Source organism: Danio rerio, chromosome 4 (assembly GCF_052040795.2).
Source record: "Danio rerio strain M-AB ecotype USA chromosome 4, GRCz13ab, whole genome shotgun sequence".
Taxonomy (NCBI): Eukaryota; Metazoa; Chordata; class Actinopteri; order Cypriniformes; family Danionidae; genus Danio; species Danio rerio.
The window spans coordinates 70087501-70112384 of record NC_141024.2 but is presented as its reverse complement, the minus strand read 5'-3'; the positions used below and the strand labels follow the sequence as shown (position 1 = coordinate 70112384).

The 24884-nt window shown below is 39.9% G+C and overlaps 4 protein-coding genes across 6 annotated transcripts in view; 2 read left to right on the top strand and 2 right to left on the bottom strand.

Moving 5' to 3' along the window:
- The window catches only part of zgc:152938, a 422541-nt gene that overhangs the window by 198435 nt on the left and 199222 nt on the right, over positions 1 to 24884 (bottom strand). The gene's annotated exons all lie outside the window — the stretch shown is intronic.
- The window catches only part of LOC101883187 (protein NLRC3-like), a 64410-nt gene that overhangs the window by 11428 nt on the left and 28098 nt on the right, over positions 1 to 24884 (bottom strand). Inside the window, exon 13 of one of the 3 annotated variants that reach the window (XM_088649640.1) lies at positions 1393 to 1539. The exons of 1 other annotated variant lie outside the window; for it this stretch is intronic. In XM_088649640.1, the coding sequence (XP_088505766.1) occupies positions 1520 to 1539 (20 nt within the window). In that variant the 3' untranslated portion in view covers positions 1393 to 1519. Of the gene's footprint in view, positions 1 to 1392; positions 1540 to 16443; positions 20981 to 24884 lie in introns of those variants that run through there. One more of the 3 variants, XM_087245697.2, reaches the window with a different exon arrangement.
- Positions 781 to 10151, top strand: wu:fc30c06. Its single transcript, NM_001327916.1, has 3 exons — positions 781 to 855; positions 3470 to 3636; positions 8809 to 10151. The coding sequence occupies exons 2-3, from the start codon at positions 3483 to 3485 to the stop codon at positions 9927 to 9929; spliced, it is 1275 nt and encodes a 424-aa protein (NP_001314845.1). The 5' UTR covers positions 781 to 855; positions 3470 to 3482; the 3' UTR covers positions 9930 to 10151.
- si:cabz01021433.2 lies at positions 11588 to 23658 on the top strand. The gene is made up of 3 exons (XM_087250568.1): positions 11588 to 11635; positions 12116 to 12269; positions 22736 to 23658. The coding sequence occupies exons 2-3, from the start codon at positions 12152 to 12154 to the stop codon at positions 23401 to 23403; spliced, it is 786 nt and encodes a 261-aa protein (XP_087106694.1). The 5' UTR covers positions 11588 to 11635; positions 12116 to 12151; the 3' UTR covers positions 23404 to 23658.

Genomic DNA, 24884 nt, shown 5'->3' with positions numbered 1-24884 from the left:
ATACTGAATTTTATAATATTTTTTTAGTTTATAAAGCAGGGTGGTCTGGTAATAATTTAGCTGAATTCACCAAGCTTAACGGACAAAAGCAAATTAAACATTGCTGTAAAACACTAAGGAAATTGTTAAGAAAAAAAAAAACCCTAAAGGTCTGCACTGAATGACTGCTGTGTTCAAATGTGAATTTGTTGAATAGCATTAATATATTGAATTATTTCGATATTTTATGTTTCTTTAGTCAGCACTGTGTACGTACTCCAGTAACGGCGCGCGGCAATAAACAAAAGACTTTTTTTTTTTACTTTTATTTAGAAAAAAAGAAATTTACAATATAAATCAGGAAGTAATCTGTAGAAGAATGGAATACAAGAATTTACAATTATTAATAATAAGTAAAAAGAAAGGAGTAATAGAAAGAAAATTTAAAAAAAGAACAAAATGAGGAAAAGGGAAGTATTAAATTAAATAAAAAAATACAGAAAGCCTTAATTACTAACATACTGGAAGCATAATATTTTCATAAGTTTCTATTAACTTGCACAATTTCTTGTTGATAGAAAGACGTATAGCTTTAAGCATGGAATCAATTTCAATTAAAAAATGGGCAAACGAAGGAGAGGATTTAAGAAATTTTTGTTTGTGAATAAAGAATTTTGCATATAATATAAAAAAGTTATATATATATATATATATATATATATATATATATATATATATATATATATATATATATATATATATATTCTTCATTTTTGTTGACAATAAACAAAAGACTTTTCTTTTGTATTCACTGTCTGACGTCATCACAGGACTGCTCCGCTCCCCTGCATCTGTTTGTGTTGCGCCTGAGAAAAGGTTTGTGTTTATCCACTTAACGCGTTTCAATCAACGCAACTCGCTCCGTCTTTATTATTTTAGTATTAAGATATGTATCGTTGAATGAAATGCTGCAGGGTTTTATTTCCCCCATCATTATTGAGGTTTTGTGTGGGGAGGTTACGTTAAGGTGTAATTTATTAAACGTATATAAGTCATCACAGAAAATACGTCTTGTAATGTGTGTTTTGCAATGAATTTGTAATATTTAACATCACAATAAGGCAGCTTTGCAGACATATTTGAATTAAAGATATTTTAGGTGACCATTAAACTGCTAAACATGAACTGATAAATCCAAAAAAATGACAATAGTGAGGTAAATAATCGATTATTTATATCGATAATCATCAAATGGGAACTCTCACTACTTTTACTGAGGTAAAGTTGACTTTATATTCACACGTTCATTCATTTTAGAACAGTAAGAACTTGCAAAGCGCTAATTTTAAATGTTTGGTCTTGTATAGCATGTAAATATAACTTTAAAACAACATTAGCACAACTCACTTGGTATAATTCCAATAGTTTTATTGTACATTAGGAATTAACCACCATACTCTTTTCCAGTTAATTATACCCAGATGTGTTGAAGCTGGAGGCGCATCCGCAGCGTAAAATATGTGGTGGATAAGTTGGCGGTTCATTCCACTGTGGCGCCCCCTGATTAACAAAGCGGAAAAGAAAATGAATGAATGTATTACCTATTTGTCAGCTCTACTACTAGAGAGCAGTAGGACAAGAGATGATCTTGCGCTGAAACAGAGAACGGATATTTTTCTTATTTGGCTTTGTGGAGACTGAGGTAAATAGGTGACTAGCAAAGCGCAACATTTTTCACAGTCAATGAAACAGTGAAAACAGTACAATGTTGTTTTGAAGTCATACGTGCGATTTCTTGTGACATGTGCCAGTAGGTGTCAGTATAAGCACATTAATCTTATAAGTCTCTTTGCTTTAATTTTTAAAAATCATTAGGCAAATGACACCCGTTATCTTACATGCATATATGTTATAAGTTTTCAACATGCATTTTATTATAACTTTTTAAAGCATATTATTTAAAATACCTTAAAATGAAAATAAGTTAAACAATAAAATAAATGAATGAATTAAAAACATAGAGAAGTCCATATTGTAGGGAACAAAGGAACTGCCAGGATGCAATAATATACAGTACAACAGATAAGTGTAACCCCTCCCATACATAAGCATGCCACAATAAATTTGACTAAAGCCTGTTTTATACTTCTGCGTCAAGTGACCGGCGCAACTCACGGCGCAGGCAACGCGCGCAGCTGTGCATTTATACTTCTGCGCACTGTCTCCGTTGGTCTGCATTAACACTTCCGAAACGCTAGTAGGCAGTAAGGTGTAAATGTTCCTCTGTGTCGAGTTTCTTCGCTTCTGTTTTGCTATTCTGAACACTTCCGGGATGTACAAGTGGCTCAAACTCGCTCATTTTGAGGCAGGAACAGGCGGACGTGCAACAACTTTAACCATGAGGTAAACACAAAACAAAACTTTCCATCCGGAGCTCCTTCACGGGACTCCACACTTGTAAACAATCACTCGCGCCATTCGCGCGGCTTTCGGTCCCGCCCAGACTCGTCAGCGCTAGCAAGCCGACCAATCACAGAGCTTGCGCTACGCGTTGTTGCGACGTGTAGTTACAATTTTTGAGAGGTGCACGTCAGTGACGGCGATGGCCACGGCGAATGGCTATGCGTCAGCGCCGTAGCCTATGCCGGTGTTTGACGCAGAAGTATAAATCAGCCTTAACATGTACTGTCAAATGACTATATTACGTACGGAAGTATGACTACCAATACATAAAATAAATGCGTTTAAATTAAAACATCGTGGAGTAGCTCAGCAAATAAACTAACTTGCGACGCGATAAATTAGGTTAAAAGTCACGTAATGATTAAATATGGTTTTGCTCGTGTTAATTAGTGTCATAAGCTTCGCCGGGTGTCGATGTCACTGCAGTGACATGCAGCGCGACACTCTGAGTGACACAGGTCACTACACATGCCACTAGCGAGTGACACATGACGGTGGAAAACCGGACGTGCCACCGGAAGTGTCACTACACTCAGTGGCATCTGGACGTCAGAGATGTCGTGTCACTCCATGTTAAAACTGCTATAGGCGAATGTGCGTCCCTCACCTCAATGTCATAGATGTATAGATATACAATTATTCTGACCAGAAGGTAAAAGTCAATTTTTCACTCCTCTGGTTTAATGAAATGTATTTAATTATTATTATTATTATTATTTTTTTGGTATTTTTTAACTCTTTTTTTTTTTTTTTTTTTTTTAAACTCATTGTGTGCTTTTTAGTTATTATATATAGCTTCCCCCCCCTCCCGTTACGTTTCTTTAGTTGGTCTTGAAAAAAATCTACCGACATAAAATTCTGCAGCAGTCTTGTTTTTTTTTAGCTTATTGAGATTAACTAGTCGGTTTTAGTCCATTAACTCTATCTAGTGCACTGACTAGTGAACTATAGAGCTAATTGAGACACTGCCAGAGGTTTAGTTTGTATTCATTCATCTCTCTGTTGATTATTCTTCGCCTAAACACAGAGAAAAACTGCTGATGCGACTTTTGCCTCCATGTGACGCTATAATGAAAATGGCGTTTATTAAAGAGGAGAGTGAAGACCTGAGGATTGAAGAAACGTTCAGACGTGAAGACATCAGGATTGCAGAAGTGTTCTCGCTGAAACAAGAAGATCCCGAGGAACAAACAGGTTGGTTTTTTTTATTCCCGAAGCTCAACTCAGACATTTGATTCTCAGTTAGATCTGCGGCTCTACACAAACGAAGGAGGGATTTGACGAGTGTTGTTTATACTCCGAGTAGGGGAGTAAAATGCCTAAACATTCATTAATTTTGTGAAACACACTAGTTTCTTCCTAATTAAAATGAGTAAATAAAGCTATAATATTATATTCGAATTTTGTCTTGAACGTAACGTCAGGGGTTTATTTATTTTTATTTATATAAACAGGGTGTCCGCGAGGTAGTAAAAAATTTGCCAAAATTAAGGGCATTCAAAAATAACGTCATTTAACGAAGTATTACATTTTCGAGCCCAATTTTTAAAAAATAAATTTCCAGTTTGTGTTAAGTGCAGGCCTTTATTCTAAATTTTTCTCAGATTTATTTATATGTTGAGAGTAGGACCTGAGCGATATCATTCGCGCGCGCTGACTGGGCACCCGGGCCGGCTGGCTTGTGACCTATATATTTGGGAGCATTTGTGCGACTGCAAATAACGGCTGTGGCGCGTCCTGCTTTGATTTTTTTCTCAAACGTGCTGAATCAGTCTTCCCTGCCGCTATATTAGTTCATATTGGCTGTCAATCGATCAAGGCTTTCCGCTGTCAGATGACAGGGAGCTTTTGCGACCACGGGAAATGCAAACGGCCGAAGAGTGAAACGTTTACAGGTTTGCAAACCCCACCTAAAGTTACAAATAATGGCGCAGATGAGAGCGATCATGTGGTGAATGTCGATCCACCAGGTGGATGGATTCTTGATTTTTTAGTTGGACGTCAACAGTGTGTCAGAGTTAACGGTGCTCTTTCTGACTTCCAGTTTTGTTCCACTGGGTCACCTCAAGGCTGCTGCCTCTCACCTCTTTTGTTCATCATGTATACTAATGACTGTCGTAGTATTCACAGGGATTGTCATATCATTAAATATGCAGATGATTCTGTTATTGTAAGTCTCCTCCACGATCAGGATTTGGGGCATGGTCCTGCTGTGCAGGAGTTTACTTCCTGGTGTGATAGATTTTCTCTCCAGTTGAATGCAAGTAAGACAAAAGATATGGTGATAGACTACAGGAAGGCTTCTCCAACCCCAAACATAACTAATATTAAAGGCTTGGACATTGAAATTGTTGACACGCATAAATATCTAGGGGTTGTTATTGATAATATGTTGACATTTCAACCTAACACCCAGGCTGTATATAAAAAAGTCCAACAAAGACTGTTTTTTTCTGAGTAAACTTCATCATTTCAGGTTTCTACCTCTATGATGACGCTGTTTTATAAACAATTTATCGAATCTGTTTTATCTTTTTGCATTGTAGCTTGGTACGGCAATCTGAGTGTGTCAAGCAAGAACAGGTTAAGCAGCCTGGTGAAGGTGGCAGGCAAGATCATTGGTTTTAATCAGACTGGTCTAATGGTAATCTACCAAAATCATGTACTAAGGAGAGCTCAGGGTATCCTATGCACCCCGGATCACCCACTGTACTTTGTATTTCAACTGTTGCCATCAGGACGTCGTTTTAGGGTTCCTATTTGCAGGACAAATAGAACCAGAAATTCTTTTATAATGGTGGCCATTAGGTCATTAAATGAGTCCAGGGGGGAGGGGGATGTTTCTAGATATTGATGTATGGATGTTGTATAGTAGTATTTTTTAATGTGTACATGGAACTTCGCCTGTGTGTGGTACCTTGTTGCAATTTTAGTTTCCCTAACGGGATAATAAAGCTGAGTCTGAGTCTCAGCCGAGATTAATCGTGTGTTTTTCGGGGAAGGTGCTCGAATCTCGATGCGTTGCATTCACTGCGTGTTCAGCGCAAATGTCCGCTAAATGTGAAATCTAATACTGTACACATCATCGCCAAAGAAGCTCGCCTTTACTAAGTTTACATTGAAACTGCAGCTCATAACAAAGAATGGTATTGCACCAGTGGTCATCGCGAGAATCGGGCTCTGCCTGCTCATATATTGGGTCGGCTGACTCGCCTGCTTTTCCAAGAACACAGAAAAATGATCAGCTCCTAACGAGACTGAGCATTTGAAATGACACAAACCCAAACCAAAACTGGTAGTGGTAGGATTGAGACTTTTCTTCCTTTTTTGTCTATTCGTTCTTAAGACGTATATTGTTTTTCTATTTAATTACTGATGGCTAGGGGTGTAACGATACACTCAGCTCACGATACAATGTGTATCACGATTTAATGTTCCCGATTAGATATCCCTGCTGAAAAATCCAGCTTAAACCAGCCTAGGCTGGTTGGCTGGCTTTAGCTGGTCAACCAGGCTGGTTTTAGAGGGGTTTTGGCCACTTCCAGGCTGGTTTCCAGCCATTTCCAGCCTGGTCTTAGCTGGTCAGTCTGGGAGATGACCAGCTAAAACCAGCTTGACTAGCCTTGCAGGCTGGGAGCCCAGCCAAAACCAGCTATGTCCAGCTTAAACCAGGCTGGTCAAGCTGGTTTTAGCTGGATTTAGCTGGTCACTTTCCAGCCTGATGAGCTAAGACCAGGCTGGAAATGGCTGGAAACCAGCCTGGAAGTGGCCAAAACCCCTCTAAAACCAGCCTGGTCGACCAGCTAAAACCAGCCAACCAGCCTAGGCTGGTTTAAGCTGGATTTTTTAGCAGGGATGTATCGCGATATTTGGACATGGATATAAAAACAATAGCACAGTTCTTCCGGGCCGAGAATAGTATGTAATCGTGCCTCGCCATTCCTGGCACGGTGGAGAAACAACCGTAACCATACCGAACTCTTCTTAGAAGAGCGGCTATTGACATTGATGACACGCATGACATAAAATTTATGGTGCCTATATGCCACTGGTGCTGCGACAAGGACGTAAAAAGTATTAAGGGGTGCATCAAAGGCACACACAAGCCCCTTTTACGCATACAAACTTTTCCGGAAAATTACCGACAATTTTCCGTAAAGAAAACCCCTAACCCCTTCTATGTTTTCAAATACAAGCACAGCCGTTCAGAGGTCATTTCTGGTTAATGATGTCAAAATTAAGCAGTATTTTGGAACGGATGTGTGAATGGTCTTTTCCAGAAAAATTCCGGAACGTCTGTGCCCGTGTGAACAGCGCTTTTTTTGAAATTAACAGTAAAGTCGTTCCGCAAATTTTCCAGAAATTTACCTGTATCACTGTGAAAGTGGCTAATGAGTTCAATGTACTCAAATGGCCTCACAATCCCTAGAACTCAATCCAATTGAGCACCTTTGGGATGTGGTGGAAAGGGAGATTTGCATCGTGGATGTGCAGCCAACAAATCTGCAGCAACTGCGTGATGCAATCATGTCGATATGTAGCAAAATCTCTGAGGAATATTTCCAGTACCTTGTTAAATCTACGCCATGAAGGATTGAGGCAGTTCTGAAGGCAAAAGGGGTCTAACCTGGTACTAGTAAGGTGCACCTAAGAAAGTGTATTGTAGTAGTGTCTGGTGCAAGGCCAGCAGGGGGCGCCCAACCTGCGGTCTGTGTGGGTCCTAACGCCCCAGTATAGTGACGGGGACTCTATACTGCTCAGTGAGCGCTGTCTTTCGAATGAGATGTTAAACCGAGGCTCCGACTCTCTGTGGTCGTTAAAAATCCCTGGATGTCCTCCGAAAAAGAGTAGGGGTTTCACCCCGGCATCCTGGCCAAATTTGCCCACTGGCCTCCGTCCATCATGGCCTCCTAACCATCCCCATATCATAATTGGCTTCATCACTGTCTCCTTCCCACCAATCAGCTAGTGTGTGGTGTGCGGTCTGGCGCAATATGGCTGCCATCGCGTCATTCAGGTGGATGCTGCACTTTGCTGGTGGATAAGGAGACCCCCCCCCCCCCCCATTGTGTAAAGCACTTTTAGTGCCAAGAAAAGCGCTAGTAAGGAAGTATTATTATTATTATTATTATTAAACAGCGCTGATTGGCCATTGTGTTCAACAGAAATGCCTGTGATTGGCTGTAAAGGTCATCGATTCTCCATTCTTCACCACTGTTCATCGAGCGCAAACAGACACACGGATTTCAAAGTCACGTCTCAGCTGTTTAACATGTATTTTTATTATGTTGTTTGTAGAGGTGTGAACCTACACTGGTCTGACGGTTCGGTTACGATTATCATGCCGTCTATTCGGTTCAAAACAATATCTCGGTGCATTGACGATGCTTTTCATACACAGTGTTGTATTTTGGGAGGAGGCTATAACAAGCTGTCTGTATCAACACACACAGACACAGACACACAGCATCACACTGGCTGCGTCCGAAACCGCATACTTCCATACTATACAGTACGCTAAATCAGTATGCGAGCCGAGTAGCATGTCCGAATTCATAGAATTCGAAAATCAGTATGCGAGAAGTACCCGGATGACTTACTACTTCCGGCGAGATTCTGAAGTGCGCATCCCATGGATGCTGCGCTATCCCATGATGCCCCGCGAGAGAAATCATGAATGGAAGTGAGGCGACGCAACTGACGCAGGTAGGTCACATGACCATGACAACATGGCGGATGTAGTACGTCCGAATTCCATTCATACTTTTCACATTCATACTGTATAGAACGTACTTTTCTAACTGCCGAGTAGTACGTTTACATTCAAATGCAGTACCTACTGAGTAGTAGGCAGTTTCGGACGCAGCCACTGTCTTTCATTCACACACGTACACAAACATAGACAGCACCAAACAAACAAGCATGCGCGCTTGCTTGCTCGGGAGCGATATTGTGAGACCGCCCACTCCTGTTAAAATTACACCAGAGTTACCGACCACTCCCGCGATTTAATCGCAGAGAAATAGGGGCTTCTGTTGTAAGTGTCAGGGAAAAACTGTACAGAAAACACACATGCGCAGTGAAATTGTGCACAGTTTCTGCGTTGGCTCCTAGAGTGTTGTAAAAATCGCCTCCCTCGCGACAGAGCGCATATGAGGTGAATGACGTCAGTACATACTAACCGGTTATGATTATTACTGAACCGATACCAAATTGTCCGCGTCTGCATCGCGGTGAACCGAGGAAACAATTAATTTTGACACCCCTAGTTGTTGGTTTTAAGTCCGTACATATGTGGTTGTGGTTATGTATTTGTTTACGATATAAACACCATCTTGCTCTTTTTTTTTTTTTTTTAAACTCCAGATCTGACTGAACTAAAAAAGGAGCAGGAACAACTGAGGGATCCGATCAAGGAAGATCAAGATTTCAAAACTGAACACGAAGATTCCACTCACTCACAGACAGAAGTAATCCAGAGCTCTCTCACATGCAACCAATGCGGGAAAAGTTTCACCCACAAACAAAATCTGAGGGTCCACATGAGAGTCCACACTGGAGAAAAGCCCTACAGGTGCTCTCAATGCGGATTGAGTTTCACGCGTAAACAAACTCTCAACGGCCACATGAGCATTCACTCCGGAGTGAAGCCTTATCTGTGTGCCCAATGCGGACTGACCTTTTCATACCGGAAAAATCTTAATCTGCACATGAGAATTCACACCGGAGAGAAGCCCTACTCGTGCACCCGATGTGAACTGAGTTTTAGGAAGAAGCAATGTCTTAAAATCCACATGAGAATTCACACCGGCGAAAAGCCGTACCTGTGTGCCCAATGCGGACTGAGTTTTACGCACAAACAAACTTTTAACAGCCACACGAGGAATCACACGGGAGAGAAGCCTCACACGTGTGCTCAATGCGGATCGAGTTTTGCCACTAAGCAATCTCTCCGTATCCACACGCGCATTCACACCGGCGAAAAGCCTTACATGTGCTCCCAATGCGGGATAGGTTTCACACATAAAAATGCTCTTAATGTCCACTTCACTTCTCACACCGGAGAGAAGCCCTACATCTGCCATCAATGCGGATCTGGTTTCACACGTAAACATGCTCTTAACACCCACCTGGTAATTCACACCGGACAGAAGCCTCACAAGTGCTCTGAATGTGGACTGAGTTTTACGAAAAAAACGGCTCTTAATAGCCACGTCAGGATTCACAACGCAGTAAAGCCGTACACGTGCTCCCACTGTGGACAGAGCTTTAAGCACAAACAAACTCTTAATATCCATCGGAGAGTTCACACCGGAGAGAAGCCGTACTCTTGCACTCAGTGTGGACAGAGTTTTCCGCATAAACAGACTCTCCGTAGCCACTTGAGAATTCACACCGGAGAGAAGGCTTACGCGTGCTCTCAATGCGGAATGAGCTTTATGTATAGACGAGGTCTTAATGTCCATGTTAGGAGTCACTTCCAGTAATGCCGAGTTCAGACTGCATGATTTTGACTCACCGACAGGCTTTGAGAAATCGTTGACAATTTGGTGCTCGTTCACGTGAGTTATGCTGTGTTCACACCAGACGTGGAACGCGCGGATAAATCTTGCTATTCGCGTGTAAATAGCCGCGTGAACATTTGAGTTTACTCGCTTCATTTGCACGTCAAATCCGCCTCATTTGCGCATCAAATTCACTTCAGAACAGACGCGGATTTTGCGTGATGGGCAGGACTTCTGTCTGCCTGGTGCCTCTTTTGCTTCATAGCTAAATGGCTAACATGGATTTTATGAAGAAAATAACAGTGTTTATGTGCTTTATGAAGGCTGAAAAACAGCGTCGATACGTTTAGGGTTGTGTCTGAGTCCACTACATACTTTCAGAGGTGCATCCAGCTCTGTGAGCTCATTAACTTCTCCAGAAACTGAACCTGGCTGATGGAGGCTTTTTGCGGTGCTTCTGACTGAGCCCAGCCCAGTTTGATGAACTTGTTGTCGATGTCGGCTGTAGGATTTTCCCTGGGACACCCACAACAGGCGATACATCACAATCACGCCCCCACAAGAGCAAGCTTCTGATTGGTTAACGTGGCGCGAATGTGTATTGTAGTTTAGATTTTTCGAACTCAAGTGATTCGCGCAAAACACGTTAAGCATTTCAAACTCGCAAAACGCTCAATTCGGGCCGCGCCATTCGTGCAATTTGCGCCGCACAATGTCTATACGCGCGTTTGCATTGATTTAACATGTAAATCACTCGCGCTTGATGCGCGTTCCGCGCCTGTTGTGAATGCAGCATAACAATCACTTAGTGTGAACTATCGAAGACACAATCTGCGAGAATCATCAATGGGTCGCCAACAGTGCATCACAATGCATTTGCTACACAAGACATTCGATTATCATTCAAACAATTTACGTTTATATTATATACTCATGTAGTATTTATATATTAATTAATGTAAAGGATGAAGGAAAATGACGACTTTTACCAATAGATGTTCTTTAGTTAATCAAAACATAATTTTAATAATAATTGGCGGTTCATTCCTCTGTGGCGACCCGAGATTAGTAAAGGGACTAAGCTGAAAAGAGAATGAATGAAAAATTGCCACGTAATACGATATGTCAAACATTGTACTTCAAAATAAAGGTTTTCTTTTAATAACATTTACCTGTCAATGTTTGATTTGACTCGTCCAATTAGAATTACGCACCATCATCATGAAATAACTTCACTGTCTTTTAAGTGAGGGTTTTTGTTCTGGCTCAACAAAATGCCTCCTATTAAGGTGTTTTTCTGATGTTCTACCCTGGTACAAATGCGTGAAGGAGAGCAGTTCCAGCAAATCATCAGAGATACCCTAAGCCTAATGCATATTGAATGTTGCATATTAATTTTATGTTTGTAAATATATTCTAACCTTTATTTTACCAAGTAAAACACATTGAGATTAAAAATCTCTTGTACAAGAGCGTCCTGGCCAAGATTAGGCAGTACACATAAATCATTTTGTGATCTAGAATATATTATATAAAATACACACTTTATTACATAATAGATTTATTTAGATTAATTTATCGAATTAGTCAATTCATTTCAAAGCGATGACTTTTATTCTGAATTGGACTGTGACGTCATTAGCATATGCGCCGCGCTCCGGCGTCTGTTGTGATTCGGCTGAGAAAAGGTTCGTGTTTTTAACGGTTTAATTCGTTTTAATTGCTGGTTGATGCTGTTGAATGTTGTCTTTTCTTTATAAACGATATTGTTAAAGTAACATTACTTAATTATAAAGTCTAACGTGTGCTTTTTAATGGGGTTTTGTGTGAATAAAGCGCCTCTGTATGACAGAAGTGATGGAGATTTTTGAAACCTGCTGGTCAACTGAAAACGAAGAACAAACATTAACGTTACTTTAGTAAACAACCTGCGGTTTACACGAACAAACCTGTATAAAATATGTTCTATAATTATGCCTCAATAAGCCTTTTAATAAGTTGTAAGGTTATTTTTAATCATGTGTACTAATAATTATAATAAGTCTGTATTAAGGCTCTCACTCAGACTGACTCCCTCACTAGTGCACTGACTAGTGAACTAGTGGACAGACCGATTTAGTTAGCATTTATTCGTCTCTCTGTTGATTATTCTCCTCTTAAACACACAGAAAAACTCTGAAGTTCCATGTGACGCTATATTAAAGATGGCGTTTATTAAAGAGGAGAGTGAAGACGTGAAGATTGAAGAAACATTCACACATGAAGACATCAGGATTGCTGAAGTGTTCTCGCTGAAACAAGAAGATCCCGAGGAACAAACAGGTTGGTTTTCATTCTCAAAGCTGAACTCAGTCATTTGAATAGAGGTAAAGTTGGATTTATATTCGGTCATTCAGACTTTCCCCTTAATAATATAATTTCACCAAAGTAGTATTTGCAAACTCTAAATAGGGAAATCATATTAGCAGCCAATGACTATCAAAGTACAACATTGTTCACAGTCAAATAAACAGTGCTAGTGTTGTTTTCCAGTCACACTTGCATGCTAATTCAGATTGAATATTCAAAGTAACACATTAAACAATATAGAGACTTCTTAATGAACGAATGTCTGAATATAAAACTAACTTCACCTCTATGTCATTTGATTCTCAATCAGATCTGCAGATCTACACTAATAAAGGAGGATTTTGAGGGTGTTCTCATTATAGTTAAAGATTAAAAAGCCCAAACAATTATCTTATTCAACCCAAAAAGTTTCCTATTAAGAATTTATTATAAACAGGGTTCAACGCAAAGGTTTTTTTTTCTACTGGTTCAGATTTTTACTTGCCCAACCAAAAAAAAAAGTTAATAGCTATTTCTTAGCCACATACAGTATTTTAAATAACGTGTCAAAAGACAAATATAATTGTAATACTGTACATACCCTTTTTATTCAGCGTAACAAACTGACAATTTAAAAAAATACAATTGTGATGTGACTAAATTTGATAGTGTGTATGTATATAAGTTTACAGTACCGGTCAGAAGTGTAGGGTCAGTTTTATTACATTTTTTACAGTTTTTTTTTTAAGGAAAGCTATTGTTCCTCAAGGACATTTATTAAATGTAATTTTAGAAAAAATGTTAAATATTTATTGTAATTTATTCAATTTTAATGTAATTTAATTTATTAGTTATTTATTAAATATTTATGTAAAAATAACTGCTTTCTTGTTGTGTAAATTGCTTTTATTACTATAACTGTTAATAATAATAATAATAATAATAACAGCAATAATAATTAATATCAGAGTGATTTCTGAAGGATCACGTGACTCTGAAGACTGGAGTGATGAAGCTAAAAAATCTTTCAAATCACTGGAATAAATGATTAAATTAAATGATAAACTACTTTTAAACAGTTATTTTATAGTGCAATAAAATTTCACAATTTTACAGTTTGTTCTGTATTTATGATGAAATAAATGCAGCCTTGGTGAGCAGGAGTAGCTGATGTTAAAACATTTAACAATCATACTGACCCCAAACTTTTGACCAGTTGTGTATTTTATAAGTGAAAATGTGCACTTTAATTTCGACACCCACAGATATAGTCACCAAATATAAATCAGAGAGGTCAGACTCTCATACAGAGCCTCATTTCAGCTGTCAAGTTTTGTAAAAATCGATCTATAGAATTAATCTATCTATTAAGGAAATGTTGGCTAGAATTCTGCATTAGGCTTAAATTATAGAGAGAAATAACAGATGAGCTGAGACTGAATAAATCAGCTCAATCGAGCAGAGACCACCTCATTTAGGTGATTTCGGATCGATTGATTTTCATGTTGATCTGAGCCCGATTGCTGGATTCACATATGGCAAACAAACCGCGCTAATTACAGGGCAACGAGACAGATTCCGAAACAAACGTCTATGTGTGAAAGCACCCTAAGATTGTATTTGTATGCAACTGTCTGACAGTTGCAGCCAGGGTAAACTTTTGTGACAAGGCAACGCTGGCCCGAGCGTCTCGCACGCTGGCCATGAGGCACAGTCCTTATTGTCGAGCCCTGATATAGCTATAATGTTAAATCAGAATGACTTAAAACTAGAATCAGAAATGGCCAATAAAAAAAAAAAAACTAATAAAATACCTCATTTTCAGGGGTATAAATGCCATAATTGTTCTTTTGAGTGGAAGGAAAAAAAATGTAAAAAACATGCAATAGTTTCTACAAAACAAACACTAATAATTACAAAATAAAGAGCTAGACTCGTATCATTTCAGTGATCTAGCATATCATTTCTGTGAAGCTCCACAGGTTCAGGGAGAGCAGTGCAGCCTATAGGGTTTCTTTCTATTTTACATCTGATAAAATAAGAGGAATATTTAAAATAAATAAATGAATAAAAGGTCAATTATTTCAGAATTGAGTAATGCATGTTAGCTAGTTACTTATTCTTACCACTAGAAATGTCAAAAGTAAATCTAGAACCTTGCTCTGAGGTCAGGAACTGACTTACTACTGTTTCAGTTTAGTGCCGTCAGCTGACATTTTAACTGAAGTACACTGAAGTTTCCACTGTCACTTCCGGGGCCTAATCGGGGCTTTCTTGGGGCCAGTGGCCGGCCTTTTTTGGCCCGCCGAATACCTTGGGCCAAAGAGGGCCAGCTGGGGCTTCGGGGCGGAGTGAAAGGAGAGGCGGGCACAGTTTCCGATCGAACACGAGTACATGCGCCAAACACATAAACAAATAAATAAATAAGGAAAAAAAAACATCTAACCTTATAGTCTGGGGTCTTTTGCGTATGATCACCCTTATGTTTCCCTTTTAAATGTAAGGCTGTTGCATAAAATAATAAAGTAGTTTTAATTTATAGTGAAATTCTTTGCTGCCTCCTTGATGTTTCAATAACGCATAATAATCTTTACACCATATTAAAGACACAGCAGACAGTAAAGGTTTTCGGGAGTTTTTGTTAAGTTTAAAAGGTGTATTTGTGCACGTTTAAATGCCTGTATGTGTGTGCGAGATCGAGAAAAAAAAGAGCGCTCCCTTTATGCCAGGCCCGGATTGGCTAATCTGGAGAACCGGGAGAATTCCCGGTGGGCCGGTGCGTTTGTTTGGCTGTGAGGGCCCGTGTCCCTAGCTGCTTGCGCTCTCACCAGTCGCACTTTTTTCATTTATTTGTTTATTTGACCACAACCTCACTCTTTTTATTCATTATTTTGCCGCAGCTCCGCTCTTTTTGTTTATTTTCTCGCAGCCCCGTGAGCAAAATGCAGCCCTAAACAGCGGCACCTTAGTGAATATTAATTAATATTAATGAATATTACACCTGCTCAATGAAAATCAGATGATTCACTACATTAATAAATCTGACATAACTTGATCAGAAATCTAGAAAGGGGAGAAAAAAGAAAAAAAAAGAGTAGACATGAATAGCAGCAGTTAACTATGCATTCCTTAACAGTGCCATCTTGGTCTAGTGCAGGGGTTCTCAACTGGTTTGGCCATGGGACCCACATTTTTACATGGTCATCAAGCCGCGACCCAAATTTTTAGGATCTATAAAACAATTTTAGGAATTATAATTTGTATTTATTTGTTAACATAAACAAGCACTGATACATCAGAAGACTGACACATCATAAGAAATTTACCAAGACTTACAAATAAACACTATTTTATTGATGTCATTCAACAAAATAGATAAAATTATAGAAATATTACAAAGTAAAAACGACAAATATTGTTCATAATAAACTCTTAATAAAACATGTTTTCTGGTTTCTAAATGTTGTTTTAACATAGAAGGTTTTATGCTCTTTTATGAGAGCACCTCACTACATATGACACTGAGGCTTTAAGTCTTTTTTGTCGTCAATATATATATATATATATATATATATATATATCCATACTTAACATATTTGTGGTCGTACTTGCGCTTCGACATGTTTGTTGCAATAATTAAATGAAATTTCACTTGTCAAACGGTAGGGTTGTCGCGCACGCATTTCAAAATAAAAGTCTGGTATAAGCAAAATAAGTACAAAATCAAACTTTTGTTGTTGTTTTTTGACCACACACTCCGCGACCCACTGAAAATGTTCCCGCAACCCACCTGTTGAGAAACACTGGTCTTGTGGCTATAGCATTACGTTAGGATGCTGCCGATCCGAGTTCGGACCCCAACAGCATGTAACATCATTTTTTCAGTTTCAGTGTTAAGACATAAAATACTGTTTGGGTTACTTATGTAGGGGTACATTTTTTTTTGACGGTGACAACAATTACAAAGGACTGGGTATCTATAAAGAATTAATGTTCTCATATTTATGATAAACATTTCAAGTTCTAAAGCAGCCGTGTCCTTGAAAAAGACGTGTTAGTGTCATTAGAAACTGAATTGGAGAATGACGTTAGTTTAATATAGTCAGTCGTCGACTGAGGTGGGCCGGTCTAAGGCTTAGAGAGCTAAAAAGGAGTCCCACTCCGTCCCTGGTTGATGCTACACGGCTTTTTTTATTATTTATTTTGGAGATAATAATACACAATATGAATACAACAGAAAGACATAAAACTTAACAAATTACGTGCCATTAAATATAGTTTAAAGAATTACGAATATCGGATATAATAAAGTCACATTAATGTGTCCACAGCAGAATAGTCGGAAATGAGCATATTATGCTACCATACATCAGTACAGTATACAGCAGGGCTATTCCATTAGTTTGTCATGGGGGCCAGTTCATGAAAAGCATCCCAAATGAGGGGCCGGAGAGATATGACTAGCATTATGAGTGATGACACAACAGCATATAAGAGCCCGTATGCTGTATTTTTGCTCCTTAAGACCCCCACGTTGGCTTTTTCTGAATTAAAATGTTAATATATTGTACTTTGAAACTACATAGTATCAGTGCATCGTACAATAGGCTTTTTCCAAACATATTCAAATGTTGTATTATTAAAGCACAACAAAAGCTGTGCATTGCTCAAGTAGGCTTCTTCTGCATTCAGACACATTCATAGGTTGTGTTTTGAACTGCGTAACAATTAGGGATGCAACGATTATAGACTTTCATTGTACAATTATATAGTCTGAAGAATAATGGTTGTCACGATTATTATGCATTTATTAAATTCAAAACACTACTAGTTTAGACAATCACAGGAAAATGTTGTTTATTGCTGCCCAGTAACCAAATACAGCAGAAAAAAATTATAATAAAAACAAACAATAGTCCATTTCTGTCTTGGCAAATTTTCTGATTTAAACATGAGTGATTAATTTTACAACAAAAGTAAATGACAGAACAATGAATAAATAAATTAAAATAGGAATAAATAAAAAATACTATCTGTCTAATGTTAATTTAAGCTATATATTAGCTAGGAATTTAAATTAACTGTAGTAGTATGTAGTATGTAGCCATACATTGTATATTGGCGATTGACCACAAGGTGTCAGTAGGAGACTATATAACTGTGGCTTCACTGCATGGAGTAATGCTGCGTTCACACCAGATGCGGAACGCACGTAAAGCGCGAGTGATTTACATGTTAAGTCAATGCAAACGCTCGAATAGACATCCTGCGGCGCGATACGCGCTAATGGCACGGTGCGAATGACGCAAATTGCACGAATGGCGCGGGACGAATTGAGCGTTTTGCGCGTTTGACGCGCTTAACAAGCGTTTCGCGCGAATCTCTCAATTTTGAAAATCTGAACTTCAGCGTACATTCGCGCCGCGTTAACCAATCAGAAGCTTGCTCTTGTGGGGGCGTGATTGTGACGTAGAACCTGTTGTCGGTGTTCCGAGGGAAATCCTCCAGCCTTCACCGTCAACAGTTCATCAAACTGGGCTGGGCTCAGTCAGAAGCACCGCTGAAAGCCTCCGTCATCCAGGTTCAATTTCTGGAGGAGTTTATGAGCTCACAGAGCTGGATGCACCTCTGAAAGGATGTAGTGGACTCAGACACGACCCTAAACGTATCAACGCTGTTTTTCAGTCTTCATAAAGCACATAAACACTGTTATTTTCTTCATAAAATCCATGTTAGCCATTTAGCAATGAAGCTAGAGTCACTGGGCAGACAGAAGCCCTGCCCATCACGCGAATCCGCGTCTGTTCTGATGTGAATTTGACACGCGAATGAAGCGAGTAAACTCAAATGTTCACGCGGCTATTTACGCGCGAATAGCGCTATTTATCCGGGCGTTCCGCGTCTGGTGTGAACACAGCATGAGACAGTGTTGGTAGGAAGCACACAGTTTTTGATCGTAACTGAGCGTAACGTAACGCAACTCAAGGTAACAGAGAAGTGTGCATATATATTAAGGAAAGTGAATAAGTAATTCTGTTGATTGGAAAATAAAGACGTTTTTATTTGCATCTATTTTGCCTACGGACTTTGATTTTTTACTCGTACAAAACTGCTCACTCTACCAACAGTAGCGGCAATTGGAAAGCCGCTACATGAACTATTGTTATTATCTGCGTTCATACATACATAATCATTTTAATCATTTGTAATAATTCGTCGAACGTATCTTTTGTTTACATTGCACTGAAGGTCTCGCACAACTCTCACTACTACAGCGTGAGTGAACCTGGAGGTCCACTTGCAAGCCGTGCGCACACGTGTCCATTGAAAATAATGAACTTGTTTGCGGAAAAGACGCAATATGTAAACGGCTCACTGCTATGGTCAATCCTGTATGCGTGCGTATTAGCCTTGGTGTACAAGCTCGGAACTTTTAACTAGCGCACAGGTGGCATAATAACTTTGTTTAGTTGCAGCAGTTTCATTCAGTGCAACAGAAACGCGGAGTTGAGAAGCCTTTACGATTAAAGCGCGGTTAATAGTGAAATCGGCTAATCAGTGCGTCCCTATTAACAATATCAGTGTCATTCTACGAAAGGACTTTTCTACAAACATATCCAAATGTTTTCGGCTGCCCGCGCTCTCTTAATGTCAGGTGAGTCACGCTCTCCTTCAACTGCAGCTTGTGCTGTATTGAACAGACGCACGTCACTTCATAGCTATAGTAGCTATTTTTCGACTGAACTAAATTTATTTTTGATGTCTTGGTCTCACTATTTGGAGAGTGGAAACAAATTGCCTCGGGGGCCGGGTTCAGCCTACGGGCTGCCAATTCAGCCCTGCTCTACAGGTTCAGGGACATTAAGCGAGTGGCGCGGGCAGCCGAAAACATTTGAAAATGTTTGTAGAAAAGGCCTTTTGTAAAATGCACTGATATCGATATTAGGAATGCAACGATTAGCCGATGAACTGCACTTTAATTTGTCACGGTTAATTAATTGTAAATTCTTTAGCACAGAACAAAACTGCTGCAACTAAACAAAGTTATGCCAACTGTACGCTTGTTTAACGTTCTGAGCTTGTACACCGAGGGCAATATGCAGGCACGTTGGATCAACTATAGCAGCGGGTCATTCACATATCGCGTCTTTTCGCGTGCAAGTTTTTTATTTCTAATGTAGGAATATATGCGCGCACAAGCAGAGCAACGCGCTCGTGGCTTTTCGGCCGCACTCAGTAAAAAACATCTGGCGCTGTAGCGGTGAGAGTTGTGCGTGCCATTCAGTGCAACATAAACAAAAGATATGCTAGACTAATTATTATTAAATTGATTATTTTTGTATGAACGCAGATGGTAACAGTTAATCTAAATACTTAAATTTACATTAGACGTGATAATCGTGAAACCATGATTATTCTTCAGACTATAATCGTACAACCAATATCGTTGCAGCTCTACCGTTATGCAGTTTAAAACATAACATATGAACGTGTCTTAGTGTAGAAGTCTACTTGAGCAATGCGCTGCTTTTGTTGTGCTTTAAAAATACAACACTTGAATATGTTTGTAAAAAAAAAGCCTATTTTTACTATGCACTGATACTTATGTAGTTTTAAAATATTAACATTTTAATGTAGAAAAAGCCAACGTGGGGGTCTTAAGGAGCAAAAATACAGCATATGGGCTCTTATACACTGTTGTGATATAAAGCGCACATAAATTATTTAAACGCAAAACCGAGAAAACAGCTATTTACAAGCGCGTATTGAACCGTGGAGGTCGTACCGTACGGTTCAATATTATATTGGGAACCGTGGCATCACTCATATTGCAAGTCATATCTCTCCCACCTCTCATTTGGGAGGCTCTTCATGATCTGGCCCTTATGACAAACTAATTGAATAGCCCTGCTTTAACTTTATAAACAGTTGTTAATAAACAATTGTAGTCAAATAAATCAATGGAGCATAAAGGTGCAACAGAACTCGGATAAGCACAGAAGAAACAAAGCTTGAAAAAATAAATTACGCTGCTGTTTTCAGACACAGGCTTCAGCCACTGTTTAAACTCGTCTTTCTTCAACCAGGAGTTTGCAAATTTACATTTTCCCATCTGTTTCGCTCGATGGTTTCGTTACATGTGGAGAGCGTCACAGCACCTTCCTGCGTTTGACGCAAATTACGTGACATCACCCGGATGGAGGAGCCAGCCCAAATCAATCACATGGATCAAGCATGTCTTTGTTAATAATAGAAAATATATATATATTCAAACTTTTTTGGAGTAAAACACACTGGTCACCGCTTGAACAAAATTTAAGACCTTGTAAAAACAAGATTTAAGATTTTTTGATACCTTTTAAGAGCCTTAATTTTCTCATAATTGATTTATCTACTTTATAAGACCTCGCGGACACCCTAAAATAAAATGTTGATATATATAAAATGGCTGAAATATTACACAGAGTAGCCTATATTCTGCTAAATCATTTTCTGTTGATGACCATCCATATTGCACCGTAAGTTTCACTTTTATTCATTTAATCAGCTACTTTGACCACAATGAGCCAGGCTTTACAAACTATTTGCAGTCGAAAGGATGAGAGAACAGAAAATTATTGTGAGAATAATGTATTAGTCTGTGCAGCCGGCGCGTGAACGAAGAGCTTGATGCATCACTGAGACAGCGCAGAGCCCTCCGGTATCTGCGGTCACAAAGGGGGAAAAAACAGTGCGTTGAGGATCTGTCCAATGTGTTATTGAGTCTTTTCTCATTTAAAATTCAAGGTAGGCCTACTTTGGGTGTGAAGAGCAGGTAATAACCCTCTCTACTCCAGTGTTGCGAATGCAATCTGCTGATCTAACAGCGCAACATGATTTAGAAACAGCAATGAACTCCTTGTTTCAGGTCAAAATGAACCCATTTAATGCAAAACTTTTTCTCCACTGACTATAAGGCGCACCTAAAAGCCTTAAACTTTGTCATAAAACGGCCGTGCGCCTAATAATCCGGTGCGCTTTATGTGTGCACGGAGTTCAAAAATCTGTAAAAAAAAAGTTGTGTGATTTCGAAAAGCGCTCCGCTTGATTGGCTGTCGGAGCATTTCCCGCCGACACAGAGACGTAAAACGTACACTCCGTATGCAGCAGCAATAAATCAATCAAAACCACATATGTTTGTCTAATGATCCCCGAAAATGGCACCAGTGAAGAGACATGCTTACGACGCACAATTCAAACTACAAGCTACTAGTTACGCGGTTGTAAATGGGAATAGAGCAGCTGCGAAACAATTCCACATAAATGAATCTGTGGTTCGGAAGTGGAGGACACAAGAAAATGAACTGCGCCAAGTTAAGAAGACAAAACAGAGTTTCCGCGGGAACAAAGCAAGGTGGCCAGAGTTAGGAAACCAACTTGAATAAATTCGGAGCTTGCTGTCATTCCGGGAGGACTAACAAAAGAACTCCAACCGCTGGATATTGTTGTAAACAGGGCGTTTAAAGTGAAGTTGCGAGCTGCGTGCGAGCAATGGATGACAGACGGCGAACACACTTTTACTAAGACTGGTAGGCAGCACCGGGCGAGTTACGCCACCATATGTAAATGGATTGTGGATGCCTGGGCTAAGGTGTCTGCTTTAACTGCTGTCCGAGCTTTCGCAAAAGCCGGCATCATTGCTGAACAGCCACCCGGCAATGAGACTGACTACGACAATGATGAAACTGCCCAGCTGTTCAATTCACACACAGAAGATGAGGACTTTGATGGATTTGTGGAAGAAGACTGATTCAAAAAATAATAATAATGTGAGTGTATTGTTAAATAGTACAATAAAGTTCAACTAAAATATGTTAACTGTTTTGCTTCCATTACCTTTTTTTTTGCAGACAGTGTAGTTTAGCGTGCGCCTTATGTATGGGTTAAGTGCAGAAATAGACCCCGTATTTGAGACTGCGTCTTATAATCCGGTGCGCTTTATAGTGCGGAAAATACGGTACTTGTATTAACAGGAACAATAAGTCTTAGAGAGTTTCTTGTGTTGTCATGAACGTGGAGTTTGAATTGCGAATGAATGAAGAATGATTGACAGGCGCAGCGGAGAGAAGCGCTGAACTGAACATGAATTTAAGCACTTGAACATTCATCTGTGCTTCACGTTAAACTATAAAATGGCTTCAGAACATTTGAGATATAGTAGCCTACATGACTACTTTCTAGTGCCTTATAATAGGCTACCTTCGTGGCTTTTGTTGGCCTATAAATTACACAGAATATAGCGCATGCGCAAGAACCAATTGGCCGATACCCGATCCAGAAAAAATATGCGGTATTGAACCGATATCCGATCCAAGTATCGGGATTGGTGCATCCCTACTAAAGATTAGAGGTAGCAGATGTTTTGGTAGTATTAACATCTTGGTTTTAACGTCGGTCATTGTTTTGTCTCTTTATCTCAGATCTGACTGCCGTAAAGGAAGAACCGACTGAGCAGATTAAGGAAGAACAAGAGTTCAAAACTGAAACCGAAGACTCAGAGACCGAAAAAAGAGACCAAAAGAGTGATTTCTCGTGCCGACTCTGTGGAAGGAGTTTCAGTAGCAAAAAAAACCTTAAGGTCCACATGAGAATCCACACCGGAGAGATGGCGTGCAAACAGTGCGGTAAGGTATACAGTCGAAAACACAACCTCAAAAAGCACATATGCCGACACATCTGCAGCACATGTGGAATGAGCTTCACGCACAAGACGAGACTCGACGTCCACATGAGAATTCACACCGGAGAGAAGCCCTTCACATGCAGCGAGTGCGGCGTGAGCTTTAAGCACAAGCAGACTCGCAAAATCCACATGAGGATTCACACCGGAGAGAAGCCGTACACGTGCGCTGAATGCGGAGCCAGTTTTGGGTACAGCCGAAGTCTCAAAGACCACATGAGAGTTCACGCCGACGTGAACCCCTACACCTGCCACCACTGTGGAAAAGAATTCTGCCGAAAAGGATACCTAAACATCCACATGAAGATTCACACCGAAGAGAAGCTTTTGTCCTGCCAGCACTGTGGAAAGTGTTTCTCGTATCAAAATGAACTGAAAGAGCATTCGCTAACTCATTTCGACTTCTAAGAGGTTTACTTAAAGACATGACTTGCAGATTAATATGGAGAAAAAAATGTATTAGGCCTAATTAAATTTTTAAAAAGGCATAACAGTAAACCAGGGTTTTCAAAAAGCACTTGGAAGCCCCTCAGCTCTATTTTCACACTTATTTAAAGGGGACCTATTATGCTTATTTTTACAAGATGTGAAGTCTCTGATGTCCCTAGAGAGAGTGTGTGTGTGAAGTTTCACCACATTAAATAATGTCTTATAACTCTTTAATTTTTCTCCTTTCAGGCTTTGATCCTAATGGTGGAGTTTTGGTGACTGTCACTTTAAATTCAAATGAGATGTGCTATGGAGTCCATTTAGGGCCATATATACTTGCAAAATAAAATAAAAGAACTGCAAAGGGAAAATCAAGTTTTGAGATATAAAAATTTGCAAACAAAAAGAACCTAAAATATTTGCAAGAATTTATTTTTTTTTTTTTGCAAAACTTTTTTAAAGCATAAAGGCTGATACTTCTGCGTCAAACACCGGCGTATGCTACGGCGCTGACGCATAGCCCTTCGCCGTGGCCGTCGCCGTTACTGACGTGCACCTCTCAAAAAATGTAACTACACGTCGCAACGACGCGTAGCGCAAGCTCTGCGATTGGTCGGCTTGGTAGCGCTGACGTGTCTGGGCGGGACTGAGAGCCGCGCGAATGGCGCGAGCGATTGTTTACAAGTGTGGAGTCCCGTGAAGGAGCTCCGGATGGAAAGTTTTGTTTTTTGTTTACCTCTTAGTTAAAGTTGTTGCACGTCCGCCGGTTCCTGCCTCAAAATGAGCGAGTTTGAGCCACTTGTACATCACGGAAGTGTTCAGGAAAAGCAAAACATCAGCGAAGAAACTCGACACAGAGGAGCATTAACACCTCACTGCCCACTAGCGTTTCGGAAGTGTTAATGCAGACCAACAGAGACAGCGCGCAGCAGTATAAATGCACAGCCACGCGCGTTGCCTGCGCCGTGGGTTACGCCGGTCACCTGACACAGAAGTATAAACCAGGCTTAACTCATCCAGTCAATTGCGATGCGGTTTTGACTTTGCACTTCACGTGTCTGCGCATTTCACGTTGTGGCACTGATTTGACAAGGGGAGCGGAGTCGAGGGAGTTTGGGTGTTTACGGCAGGCCCAAACCTTTTTTTGTTTTGTTTTATATATATTTATTTTTTAGGGGTTTTCACCTTTATTGATGGGACAGTGGAGATATAGAGACAGGAAAGTGTGGGGAGCAGAGATAGGGGAAGGATCAGCAAAGGACCTCGAGACGGGAATCGAACTCGGGTCGCTGCGAGCACCTCGGTGCTATGTGTCAACGCACTAACCACTAGGCCACAGGTGTCAAACTCAGTTCCAAAAGGGCCGCAGCTCTGCACGGTTTCGTTCCAACCCTAATTAAACACACCTGATCAAACTTATTGAGTCCTTCAGGCTTGTTTGAAACCTACAGGTAAGTGTG